General features: G+C 41.2%; 1 protein-coding gene across 11 annotated transcripts in view; it reads left to right on the plus strand.

Moving 5' to 3' along the window:
• Nucleotides 1-14,282, plus strand: part of IQSEC1 (IQ motif and Sec7 domain ArfGEF 1) — a 676,292-nt gene that overhangs the window by 566,683 nt on the left and 95,327 nt on the right. The window contains exon 1 of one of the 11 annotated variants that reach the window (XM_034777992.1): nt 3,342-3,518. The exons of 9 other annotated variants lie outside the window; for them this stretch is intronic. In XM_034777992.1, the coding sequence (XP_034633883.1) occupies nt 3,454-3,518 (65 nt within the window). In that variant the 5' untranslated portion in view covers nt 3,342-3,453. Of the gene's footprint in view, nt 1-3,341; nt 3,519-14,282 lie in introns of those variants that run through there. One more of the 11 variants, XM_034777994.1, reaches the window with a different exon arrangement.

Raw genomic sequence — 14,282 nt, forward strand, 5'->3', positions numbered from 1 at the left:
CTCTCACGTTCTTGTCAACTGTCTATAATGGGCCACTCTCTTACCACTTCAAAAGTTATTTTTCCTCCTTTGGTATCTTGCTGTTAATTGATTTATCTCATTAGACTGACCTCACACTTGGTAAAGCAACCCCCATCCTTTCATGTATTTATACCTGTTCCTGTATTTTTCACTTCATGCATCTGATGAAATGGGCTCTAGCCCATGAAAGCTTATGCCCAAATACATTTGTTAGTCTCTAAGGTGCCACAAGGACTCCTCCTTGTTTTTGGTGATACAGACTAACACGGCTACCCCTCTAAAAAGGGAGAGTTCTGCAAAACTTTGGGAGATGTGATTGCTTCTATTTATGAGTCATAGCATAATGGCCTGAATTCAGATTTGCTATTTTTAAATATTAGTTTTAATTATTGCAGTGTAAATTTGTTTACAGATACCTGTTAAGAATCTCATACTTCAAATGCATCTGCTGCATTAGGTGAAAAAACTGGTCTGGATAAACTTTGGTTTACATAGAGTATGTTCTAGAAAGATTGTAATATGTTCTCTAATGCTTCATTTTGTTCAGCTTCTGATGATGGTGCAATCAGGACTGATCTTAAACTTATGAGGCTAGCTCATAAGAGCTCTGATAGCACTGAGAACTTACATGATCCATATTTGAATAGCAGCCATTAGCATCATTCACTATGGTCTGTCATGAAAACATTCAGCCTCGTAGCTAAACTATAGTTAGGGCTGGCTCCAGGCACCAGCCCACCAAGCTTGTGCTTGGGGCGGCACGTGGAGGGGGGCGGCGCGGCGCTCCAGCTCCGGCCGCTGGGGAGAGCGGAGCCGCAGTGGTCTCGCCGCCCTCCCCCGGAGCTCTGGCCGCCGGGGAGAGCGGAGCCCTGGCCGGGCTCGCTGCCCTCCCCCTGGCGTTCCGGCCCGTCGGGGAGGGCCGGGCTCAGCGCCCTCCCCTGCCGCGCTGGGCTGGGGGGGAAGGCTTTTTTGCCTGGGGCGGCAAAAAAGCTAGAGCCGGCCCTGACTAGTTTAAGGGGCTTTGTATACATTAGGTATAGAGTCAACCATGTCAAAATTCTCAGCGTACAGGCGTGTTTTTAAAGTTCTTAAAGAAAAAAGTGGCATAATATTTTCAAGATAGAAGGTAACGACCTCGTTCATAGAAAAATGGCTTTGTTGTGGAGCGAGGGGTGGAATGTTGACAAGTGCAGGGGACTGGGAGTCAGGAATCCTGGATGCTAGTCCCAAATCACCAATGACTCCCTGCGTCACCTTGGACTAATCCGTTAACTTCTCCATGTCTCAGTTTATCCATCTGTAAAACGGGAATAAGGTTTCTCACCTCTATCATCAGCATTAGCTATACCACAAAAGAATCCATGGGTTTGGAGGAAGGGTTGCCTGGAGATATGATGCTACAGAGTCTGCACTCCTTCCAGATCAGCATTCAGTAGAGCAGAAAGGAGAATAGGGCTCTAAAACACTATTTTCATTATTCATTCATGCATCAGCAGACCTTAATATGCCCATTCCTTTTTTATATAGTTACTGTGTGCTGGTTTCTTCATTGGTCTAGAAGTGCATTTTCTTCCTTCCCTTCATTACACTATACAATAGTAAAGAATAGTTTAGGTGTTTTTGCAAACAAGAAGTCATCACATATTAGTGGAATACACATGCTGTATAGAACATAATCAACATTTGAATTAATGTTCCCATGAATATATATTGCACTAATATCCAGAGTATTAAAAGGGAAATTGGACTTTGTTGTTTTGTATGACAGGATCCAGAGTACTGACAAAATGGCTCATAATTCCATGATCACATGCTTTGAATTAATATGTGGAAAATAAGTGGAATTTTTGTGTCCCCAGTATTTTGCAATGTAGCTCACTGCTTTGAGTTACGTTGTAAGAAAGCAGCTGTATCTCCCCCCCCCCCTTCTTATTCTGGTGTATTTAAAAATATTTTTAGCCTTGCTATTTCTGGTTACTGTGCACATGGACCATTTCATGGAAGCTTAAATGTAGTTGGTTAAAAGCTCCAAAAAAGAAATGCAAACACGCCCTTCCTCTTTGTCACAGGGAATCTATTCTCTGATAAACTGCCTGTGTTTGCATTCACTGCTTTAAAAGAAAGATTCAAAATACTTTAAAAGATAATTGATAGAGAGATTTTTAAGTAGTTAAAAAGGTGGGCAAGGAAAACTAAAGCTTATCAAGGCTGTCAAGCTGTCACTGGGTGAATGAGGCAGATATCAACAAATTATGAGTGAAATTATAAATATCTCATCAAAACTCAGCTTGCAAATCCTTTAAGGTTAATATTTTAAAATCTGCTTTAAAATTAACCCCAAACCGGGAATTCTTACTCTAAATGAGTGAGTTTTTTAATCTATAAGGGCCTGATCTTGCATTCCTTGTGCACACTACCTAAACTCCCACTGTTATGGGGCTTAATTGTGACCTCACTTATTCCACTGTAAACAACGGAGTAACACTGATGTAAAAACATTGTGAAATGAGAATAAGGCCCAGCAGAAATTTGGCATTTTGCTAGAATCCCCTGTTTTGCAGTAGTTCCCCTGCGTGCATCTCTTCTGGGAACTAATCACTACTAAAAGCCAATCTGAACCTGACCCAACGGAATGTATGTGGAGTATCTGATTTGTAATTAATGGCGATCTGAGCTTATCTTAATGCTCTAGTTTTAATTAAGTTTGGAAACAATTATGAGAGGCGCTCCACTCCGGCAGAAGGAGAGAGATGCTAACAGACACCTGCCGGCTCCCAGGCAGCGGGGATGTGTGGGTTTGAGGGGGTCTGGGAGACGCTGCCTTTAAAGCCGCGCCAAGTGGGTTGCAAGCCAACAACAACGTTTGTTGTCACCAGAGCAGAGCGCGAGCCAGGGGAAGGAGTGGCCACCCAGAGTCACCCAGCTGCTGAATAGCAATGAAGCCTGCCTCTCCCAGCCTGAATGCAACGATTAATAGAGCCTCTGCTCTCCCGTCCCCAACACATGAGGAAGGGGATGGGGAGGAGGCTACTCCTGCCTCTTCCTCCTCCTCCCCCCGTCACATTCCTGCAATGCCCAGAGCTCGCTTGACTCCAGTCCCTGCTCTTTTCCTGGGGCGGGGGCCGCCTCCTTCCCCTTCTCTCTGGCAGCCAATCTCCGCTTAATCAGATCAATGCACCCCTCCCCGTGCAGGCATTTGTAGTCCCTGCCTCGCGCTGCTAGGACTGGAGCCGGGAAGGACCGGCTCGTGCCTTTTCGGACCCTCTGCTAGCAGCCTCACCCAGAGAGGGGACTAGGGGGCGGGGGTGCCCCTGTTACTGGGGGCGGGGTGCCCACGTGTCACTGTGCTGGCCTGGAAAGGGGAACTGAGGCGAGCCCGCGGAAGGCTATGCTAGCCGCCTGGACACCCCCCCTCGCTACTTCTCTCCAGCCATGTGGTGCTTGCACTGTAACTCGGAGAGGACTCAGTCCCTGCTGGAGCTGGAACTTGACAGCTGGTAAGCCATTGCCGGGTGTGTTTGAGACGTTGGGAAGCGGTGTGGCTTGTAAAGCAGGCTCTCTGCTTGCAGATTGCTTCTCGCTTTCCCCGTGTGTCAGTGCCAGGCAGCGCGCTAAGGAGCGGAGAGCATCTCTCTTGTCTAGCTGCAAATACAGGTTGTGTGTGTGTGTCTGCTTAGCTCACCGAAATGTGTGGCTGCAAATACAGCACGGATCCTGTGGCACAAAGGGTTTTGTCTTCGGAACTTCTAGCTTTCGCTGACTCCTTTTTTCGTGAAGCTTTAATTGTGAAAAACAACCACCACCACCCACTTTCGCCTGGAATTTCCATCAGTGTGGCACACGCTGCTGGTGTGGTAAAATCGTTTCCTTACACCACACACATTATACGCTTACCAAAAAAGCCCCACATTTTCGAAAGTACTATCTAAAGCCCACCGTGTATAATGGTGTACCTCTTCTCTGAACCATATGTGCATTTAAGGATTTTCTTTGCATACAGCTAAAGACATGGTACTGTGTAATGTAATCTGGCTAATTGCAGCCAACTGTAGCTTTGCAGTAGAGGACTCTTGTGTTTTTCTGGAGCTCTTATAGTTGGATTTCATAGCACACATACTTAGGTTTTGGGGGGAAATGCAATTGCAATGCCATCTTCCTTTTATAGACATAGGCCCAAATTAATAGCATAGCCATTTGAATATGGGATCAAAAGTTAACTTTTAAACTTATTGCAGCTAATTAGTGACATATGACACTGCTGTTTTTATCCTTCCTCTTATAAAGAGTGCTGATAGTAGGATGTGATTTGCCCCAGGTATGTGCAGTATTTTACACACACACACACACACCTTTTTTTATTCAGTCTATGATGTATTCCAAGAAAGCATGTGACTAATATCAAGTTAACCACAAGCTCTACTTCAAAGCTGTTTTATGTACTGTTCTTTGTAGTTGTCAGAAATCCTCCAGGGAAACCAGAGTTAATGTTGTTGTCAATGTATTTAGTGTAAATGTGCAGAAGTTAATGATGTTTCCTAGGATAAATTGCGATCTATAATCTTTGCTCCAAGCAAAATAATAATCCGTTTTTATTCGAAGGCCTTAATATTACATGTGTGATAAGCAACTAATTTAGGAAAAACAGAATAGTGACAGTATTGGTTATTTTGATATGCACATAGAAGTTTCCACATTGCTTCATATTTAATTTATTTAAATATTTAATTACCTAAATGAGAAGAATGCTGAAACCTGTGATGTTAACCATTGGCTATATTTGCCTACATACCAGTTTGCACAATTGACTATCTTTAAAATGTGCATTGGTATGCACGGTTAAAATAGCCAAGGAAAAACAATTGCTTTCTCATATGTAAAAGGCCCTATTCAAAATAATCTCTTGTCCATTTAAAAAATGTAATCCAACAAGCAATATGATAATACTTTAAAGTGATTGTTGAATTTTTAAAGCTCAATTAGGCAAATGTATCTAACATCTTAAACTGGTAAACTTTTTAAAAAAAGTAGTATAAACAATTCTAAAAATGACTAGATACAACATGGCTTTATATGGATACAGAGGGAGATATATTTTCAATAGAAGAGCGAAAATGGACTCATGAGGGAAAAAATTAAAATAAAATTTACTGTATCTTCTAAACAGAAATATAATGAGTCTGACTCCTATTATACTACTTGAGAAAGTAATTGGTTGTATAGGAAAGCTTCTTTACATGGAAATTTGGAAACTCGTGTGTTGCTTTGAAAAAAATGATACACTTCATCAATGGAAATGTGGCACTTTGCCACAGTTGTGCACACTTAATAATATTTGACTAAACGACATTCCAACTGGGCAGCAGATTACAAAATATAATGCATAATGTGTTTCATTAATGGCAGAATGCCTGTCCCTGCAGAGCTACATTTTGCCCCTAGGTCATCGTTGCAGTCTTATTCTTCCTTCTCCATGTGCATGTGTTGATACTCTTCCTTTCAGGAAAGCCTGATTGCTCTATCTGATATGTGTTATATGAGGAATTGCAGAGCACTTTGTTTACTATAGTCCTATTTAATTATGTCTGTGCTTATAGAGTAATACTCTTTTTATAAACACAACATTTATTACATCTAACTACTCCCCCTAGAGGATTTCAATATTGTTTAAATTTATGTATTTGTCATTTTACTTCCTTTTCATACCAGGGCTGTTTTGTAGCTGTGGTCTCCCTTTCTAATCCCTGAAGTTGCTGATGTTTATGATCCTGTTATATAGTAACTAGAAGTTTTCATTCTCTTTGTTAAATAGGCTTAATTAATTCTAGCATTTTACATGTGGACTGGGCTTCATCTCTTAAATCATCTCTATACTAATATTTAAAAATGTTAAATCATTTTAACTTTCACCAGAGAGATCCAAAGTTTCAGTTTCAATAAAGTGGATAATGCTAACTGATGAAATATTGATTCTAGACACTGTGCAAGGATGATTTTGGGGGGGGGGGGGGGGGAGCTGTATCAGAATTCTGATTTGAGAAGTAATTCCACATCCCAGCCCTGCCTGATATAGTTAATTGATGCCACAAAGAGCCATGCAATTTTATTAAATAATCTGCACTGCTCAGATGGGAAAATCCAAAAGCCCAGGTACCCTCTCTCATCTGAGAAGTGCAGCTATCCAGCCTAACTGTAACTCTTGATTTGTTTTTCCTATTACAAATCTATACTGAAACATTTTCTGACAGCTGGCTAATGAGTTTACTGGATACTCACTGGTAGGCCTTTCCATGATTAAGGCAGTTTTTTTGCAGTATGAACTGCACGTGCCTGAGCCTCATGGTAGCTCTGGTCTAATTGAGGGATTTCTGAGCCTTATGACAGATTCACATTCTGCAGAATAAAAACTTTTTTTATTGATTTAATTTTTTTGTTCAATTTCTATCCATTCTAGGCACAGAAGAGACTCTCTTCTGAATGTGAAGTAAGGTACTAGTATCTTAGACAGCCTGAAACAACAACTTAAAAAGCCAGCTGCCCCTATTCATCTTGGCGGTGTCAGCTCTGAAGTTTAATGATGACCCTTCAAAGAGTAGATTTTCCTATGGCAAAGGTTGCACAGTTGTACACTAACTTACCCACAGTTACTGCAGATGTGCTTGCAAACTGGCTAACGGCACATGACCAAACCATAAAATGTAGAAATAGCTGTGATTCCAAAAGTGGACCTGCATCACATAGCCACTCCCCCACTGACTGACTGCTGGAACAGTAACCGTTAGACCATTTTCAGAGGTGGCCTCAGATTTCGATTGCTGCAGATTTGGGGTCTCCAGCTTGGTGCTATCTTGGGCTTTACAAAAGTGCTGAGCACCTGCAGTTCCCATTGACACCTGTTAAAACTGGGGGTGTTCAGCACCTCTGAAACTCCAGGCTCAAGGTGTCTCAGGCTGAGTGTCTGGAAACAGAGGCACAAAAAAATCAGAGGTCATGAAAAAATTGGCCTGATTCTCTACATTAGTGTTGTATTCTATCTTTGTGCAAAGCTCCATCTGACATCTGCTGTGTGGCCCTAACTTTGTACCGCAGCCCAGGGGCTGTAATTAAAATGTAATTCAGCCCTCAACACAGGGCTGGTTTTTGGGAAACCGTGAAATAGTGATGGTCATAAGATTGTACTGCCAAGCATCCAGCAGGGCTGGACAGAGTCCCCTGTAGTTTCTCCTTTTGGACACTGTGGGCTCAGGCTCCCTCCAGCTTCACTGTCCCATTCCTCCTACAACTCTAAGTTTCCCTCAACTGCCCTTTTCTCTCGACATCCCCGCCCATCAGCTTCTGAGGTGTGCAAAAATATAGGCTCCAGCCTCTCCCCCTACCCCCGACTCACTCATTCCTGGCCCACTGCATGCAGACAAAGGGGCACAGCCGGAGGAAAATATAATTACTTGTTCTCGCTGAGAGTATTACACATGGATCTGTACAAAGCTTGGCAGCTGTGTCTGTGTGTTGCAAGAATTCATCCCCATTTATGAGAGAACTTCACCCAGCATTGTAAATTTGTTGTACATAAAGACAGATGTTGGGGTGGTATTTTCAAAATCCCTTAATTTTTTTCCGCTCCATAATTTTAATAGCACAGCACGCTGTATTTGAGTTTTCTTTTTATACTGGAATGGACTGTGGGCCAAGGGCCAAATTCTGTTCTCAGTTTCACCCATGAATTTCCATCATCTAATGAGATTGCATAGGTGTGAGGGGAATCTGGCCCAGAATTTGAACGTTAATTTTCACCATTGTGGATGTTGTCACCTTATGTCAAAAGTTATTTAAATATAGATTGTGTTTAATTTATATGGCTTGGGTTTGCAAAGATAACTACTGATCACAAGCTTCTAGTGACACTTATTAACAGAAAATATTTTAATCACGTACCCATATAACGTCTTATGTCATGCCAGATTATATCATGGTTTTGTTAGGTGGATATTTGTAATTAGGATCTAGATGGAGACTACAGGTTTATTTCACTTTTTGACATAATGATTCAAGTTGCTAGAGAATAGAGACTGGTGCTTTGATCTGCTGTACCACAAAGCCCTACGATGTATTCATTTTAATGTTAAAGGTGACCTGCAAATGACAAAAATAGCTTTTGACCTTTTTTGATTCCTTATGATGGACAAAGAAGGCTTGAAAGTGTGTTTAATTTTTTAAGGTTATTTTGTTTCTGTTTTTTACCTTTACTGAGATAAAGTATATTGAATTTTGTGGGTTTTTTGGTTTTTTTTGTTTTTTTTTTCTGGAGAAGGGGAGAATGAGAGCTTTCACAGCCCTCAATTCATGAAAAGTGGGGTGTTGTATATCTCAGGCTTTGTCTACACTGCCAATTGAATGACAAAACTTTTGTTGTTCACAGGTGCTTTAAAAAGCCCTTCTCCTCCCCCCCACCCCCGAAAGACAAAAGTTTTTTGCTGCGGCAAGTGGCAGTGTAAATGGCTCATTGTTAGTAGGAGCAGTCTCCTGTCGACCACGCGAACCCCACTCGTAGGGGGTGGAATTATTTTGTTGGCAGAAGTGCCGACAAACTGCCAGACTTTTAGCGACATGACCATGTTGACATGGCCGTGTCGCTAAAAGCTGTGTAGTGTAGACAAAGCCTAACAAACTTTTGTTTTGTTTTTGTTAATACTTATTAAACTCAAATGCCTTCCAAACAGCTGGAAATACAAAGGGCCTGATTCTCTGTTGTGCTGCACAGTGTGTAGTCATTTGGACTGTGCAAAGTGGGTGTGAAATGCTACTGTTCTGATGTGTATAACTTTACACTCACCTTGCATTGGTATAAATGACTACGTGGTGCAGAACAATTAAAAAATCAGGCCCAAGGATTTTACCCATTCTGACAAATACTCTGGTTCTCTTTCTGTCCATCGAGTCTTCCAAGCTAAACAGGGTAGACATGTCCTATGTTTCTAATGCTCTTTAAAAAAAAAAAAAAAAAAAAAAAAAAAGGGCGCAAAACCCCTCCACACCCTGCCCACAAAAGGGCACAAACCTAATATTTTGTTTCTCTTGTATGGAACTCTTTAGAGTAGTGAAGAGCTCCCTCCAGATCTGAGCAGCTCCCAACTATGGGAAAGTTCAAATTTGGATTCAGAATTTCGCACCTGGTCCCTATCTTATAAATGGCCAAACCACATCTGAACACCTCTGAAGCTTGGGGAAGTTGAAATGCACATTTGGTTCTGAGCATTGTAGCTCAGGCTCATGTGTGTGCTAACGTGTTCTTGACTTGGGTTAGCATATACTTAGCCTGCAGCCATAACGACTGCTTCTGTGATGCTTTCAGTTCCCACAAGTTGAGCAGGGTAAGGCCAGGTCAGTACTTGCATGGGAGAACTCCAAGGAGAAAAGCGGCAGGAAGCTATGCGGATGATTCAGTTAGTAGCTCTTCCTCCTTTGAGTTAGTGTTGCACCAGTACCCCGGTGTTGTGTTCGAGGTTCTGTATTGCTGTGGCAGGAGGTGCTATCATTCAAATGAGACATACACCAGAACTCCTGATCGTCTCTGGGTTAGAGCTCCAATAGCATTTTCTGTATGAGTGGGACTGTTAAGCTTTGGCTTCCTGGTCATATTCCAGCTCAGGTAATTACTTTTCTCTTGACCTAAACTCCTTCTGCGCTTTCAGTTGGCTATAGAATTTACATTCACTTTCCCTTCTTACACTCTTATGTAGTTTGCCATTAAACAACTGTTGTGTTCCATTCCAGAGGCAGCTTCACTGATCCCTATGCAGATATCTCACAAGCGTGTCATGAGTTTTAGTTAATGTCTGTAAATGCTCAGGGATCTGCTAAGAAAAGGTGGCACAGAAATACAAAGTATTGTTAATTTTATACTCTTGTTACATTGAGCTACTTTGTCTCAAACAATTTTCTATGCACCTTGGTAAGAAGACATTGAGATTGTAAAACACTGGACAACAGGGGTGCTTATTTTTTTTTAAGAAACTGGAAGAGGAGGATGTTTCTTCAATATGCAGGGAAATGGTTGTAGTTGTTATAGACTCACTGCAGGCTCAAGTTTTGTTTATATTTTTAGTAGCAGACCATGGTGAGAGAGATTTGAGTAGGACAAGCGCATAACTAAAAAGAAATAATACTGTTTATTCCCTACCATGTTGGTGCATGTAATATAGGGTTAGTTTAGACTGACCATTTTCAAAAGTGGCTTCTGATTATTGGTGTCCAGTTTGTCTCAAGTTTGGTTAAATATACTGAGTACCCATCTTGCAGTCTTTATTTCTTGCAGCCCTAGAAAAGTATTCCCTGGGGCGGAAAGATTAGACTGTACTCAGCTAATGGCCTATAAAGCCTATGTGTTCTGAGTATTTTATTGGGGGAGGTTGGTTTCCTTGTCTGGAACCAACTAGTATCCACCAGGCTAGAGTCTCTAACCTGCTAAATTGACTTTGCGTTGCCTAAGCAGCACAAAGTGAACTTAAAAAGGCCAGAGATTCCCCCTGGAGAATTTCTCTTATGTAGAGGGAATCTACACTGGCATGAAGCTGGCAAGGTGGCATAGCATCCTCCTCTGCCTGCTGTTGCTCCTACCCCCAGCATAAGGTGAAAGGGTGGGGGGCAGGGACAGGCTTGGCAGGAGTGAGTGAGATGGAGCTGAGCTCCATATGCCCAGTTCCCCACCAGTGAAAGCTCTGTTAGTGAACATTAGAATAGGCCCCTTGCTGCTAGAACATCCCTCAGGGCTGAGTGGCTGGGATCATGGAGCTGTAGCTGGCAGTCCCTAGCCACCACTGTTCACTACACACCAGGACTGCTTGAACATAGTGGAGAATCAGGATCTCAGTAATTTGGCTCAAAAATAAGCTATTAAGTGTTCTGGTTGTGTGTGAAACACTCCAGTATTAAGAACTGTTTGCGAGTGGCCAATAGTTTTGCATATAGAGTAAAGTAAGCCTTAGAATTTCTCCAGGGTATCTTCATGAGGGGAGAGTTCCTGGCTGGCAGCAAGCTGTAGTAGACACCCAAAACCTCTGCATCTTAAGGATATGTTTCATTTCATACAAAGAAAAATGAGGTAAATACATAAAATCTCTTACTGAAAGATTGCAATGTAACACTTTCTCTGAATTCAGAATAGCAAGACCCCCAAACCAGAGAAAGACAAAGCAGGCTGCTCCCTAACAGAGAGAGGCACAACTCACCCACCTTACTCTAGGCTATTTGTCTGTAGATTGATTTTGATTGCATACTTCCCTACAAAGCCCTTTTGCCTGAAAGCAGGACCAGAGAACCCCTCTGAATTTCAAGTGATAGATCACAATTTTAACACAGTTTTCAACACATCACAGTAAGGCCCACCAGTAGTGTGGTGGTGGTAGTTCCCTACCAGTATTTCTCAACCTTTTTGATACCAAGGACCAGCTTGCTGCTTTCCTAAACTGTCAGGAAGATCTCAGGGACTGGCACCAGTCCATGGACCAGTCATTGAGAAATACTGCCCTAGACCTACCCCACCTTTTACTGTGATTGTTGAGAGGCAGGGCTAGAAAAACTCCACCTCCAGCCCACTGAGAGTCTGCACTTAGTCCGCCCCTAATAGAGGTGGGACCATTAAAATGGCAATCAGAGATCTGATAGATTGCTGGCTCAGTTTAGAGGAGAGGAGCTAGAAAAAGCTGGAGGTCTGATTTAAAAAAAAAAAAGTTAGAGACTAGGGAGTCTGCTGGTTTGTGTCTCACCCTGGTAGTGAGGGGCTGCACACAGTAACACTGTATGTGTATTCTGTTGTACAAGACTTCAAGTGTTTTGTGTACATTGGTTCATTAAATTCTTTGGCCAGAATGTAAGAAGCTCTGATCTTTTATCTCCCCTTAACACAGAACCCATCTCCCTTCCAGACTGTTTTCCTAAATACGGTACATACTGCAATTCTAGAAAACTCAGTGTGTGTTGCAAAGGATAAAAAATCACTTTTATGAAGAGGCCTGTGATTAAAGGCTGCTCAGCCTTGATTACATTCCAGTGAGTCACAATATAAAGACGTCTTTCAGAGTGTGTACCTCACTCATGGCCAGTTCCTCATCCTCAACTCCTCTCAACTTCATTGAGCACAGGAGCAAGCTCTGTACAGTAACTGTGTTGTCTAATATCCAATTTATTTACTACCCAATGCAGTACATTCTTATGTCTGTTCGTGCGCATTTATGCATGTTGAAATTATGTTTTTCTTTGAAGTAAAACTGCTAAATTCTCTCCAAACTTGAGGTGGGTTAAGGGGCAGTCAGAGTGGAAGGGGTGGCTGCATTGTCAGAGGAGTACTGTGTTTCTAGATGTAATGGAAAATAAGCAGAGTTAAATTTGTCTTGTTGTGCTGGCATTCTCCAGTTAACTTCATTTTGAATTTGGCTTTTCATAATTATCCAGCTCTGTAACATCATCACATTTATTGATAACTGGGGAAAATCCAGCCACTAGGGGAAGACAAACAGTCAATTTAAGTTGTAAGAAGGTGAAAAATCTATTCAGTCTTTCTTTCTTAACATTTTTTTTAAAGTAGAGAATGGGGCATCCAAAGCTCCAGACTAATTGTAAATCCATTCCCTGTTCACTCATTGGATTATGTCAGAGTTGAACCGGCTTTGGTAGTTAACATAAGCTTTTGAGGAAGCATGAAACTGAATCCATTTGTTGTTTAACATACTTTCTGACTCGTTGATCCTCCTTTAGAATATTTGCTTGTTACCTAAATGAAAATGTGTTTATTTTTTAAAATAAACAAATCAAGTTCTGAGGTGTTATGTAAAATAAAACAGCATTTGTTTTTGTGGTCGTTGCTGTTGCTTGAGGCCCTGGGTATGTTCTTCAGTTCCTGATTAGTTCCTTAACTTCCTTCTGCCTGTGAACACTGAGGTACTTGAAGGGGAAGGCTGGCCTGCTCAAAAATTGTTCCCAGCTGTGTAGACTGTATTAGCAGTTGTTTCAAATAGCAAAGGAGAAAACCCCTGAAATAGGTCGAGTGGTAGAAGTCATCAAATCTATTTGATTTAGGATCTTGGTGTATTTTTGTTGCCTGCATGAAATTTCAACACATGAAACATTTTCTGGCTCAATAAATGGCATTTCATTCGCTATTTTTAAATTAAATTTTGTCTATTTGAAATACAGTAAATATATCAGCTAGGAAACAAAAATAGAAAGAGAGAATACTAACAGGGCCTCAAAAGAAGCAGAGAGCAGGAATCTGATGCTTGACTTCCTACAGAGCCTGAATGCCAACAAGCTGGATTTTAATTCTCTGGGCAGCAATATCATTCAGGGTTACCTCTCCCTCTGATTGGCTTGACACAACAGCTGAAGCCACAACAGAGTAGAAAACCAAGGATGGCTGGTATGAAGACAAGGATTATTGTTGTACTGTAGCAAATGCTGTCTCAGCTGTGCACGCTGATCAGTTCTTCTCCAGCTGCAGAAACTGAATCTTTCTTTTTAAAATTAGTGTTGTGTAGGCTGCAGTGCATATCATGATAGCAAAATATGTATTTTGTAGCTACTCAAAATAAAAAGGTGCTTCTCCATGCCAGATGATGCATCTAAACAGATCATCTTCTTTTGTAAATAAATATTTCACAGTGTAATTAATTCTAACACTGATATTGAGAAGTCCCACAGACTTGCATGGAATTACACAAATAAGATAATATGCAACATGAATGGGGGAACAGAATCGGGTCTGGTAATAACTGAAATGTCATGGGATATCAAGGGCTTCAGTAAAAAAAAAGATAACATATAGTCATGTTTGAAATGAAAAATGGCTGTTGTATAAAATGACATGATTTTTGGTTTTCCTTTTTCTCTGGAGTCTAAATATTCTTTTGATGCACATGCAACATCCATTAGCATTAACATGCTTTGCCCATGCACACAAACTAATAGACCCCATGTGATACTTTCTCTGATACTTGGTATCCAAAATGTTATAAATTCATTAACTCCTTTTCCAGCATAAAATAGATATAGCTTTCTTTTAGTAATAAATGGTTGTTAATTTGTTTTTTAATTTGAAAATGTGGTGTAAATTCATTGCTAAATTAAACTTTATAGAGAGCTGAGAAACATAGTTTACAATTAAATCACGTCCTAACTTTGCCAGAGGTAGCAGCATGCTGTTAAGCCGCACAAGTTCTGTTGACTATTTCACAACTTCTAACAAGTAAAAAAATAGATAAATGAAATTTAAA

This window comes from Trachemys scripta, chromosome 7, assembly GCF_013100865.1.
Source record: "Trachemys scripta elegans isolate TJP31775 chromosome 7, CAS_Tse_1.0, whole genome shotgun sequence".
NCBI classification, from domain to species: Eukaryota; Metazoa; Chordata; order Testudines; family Emydidae; genus Trachemys; species Trachemys scripta.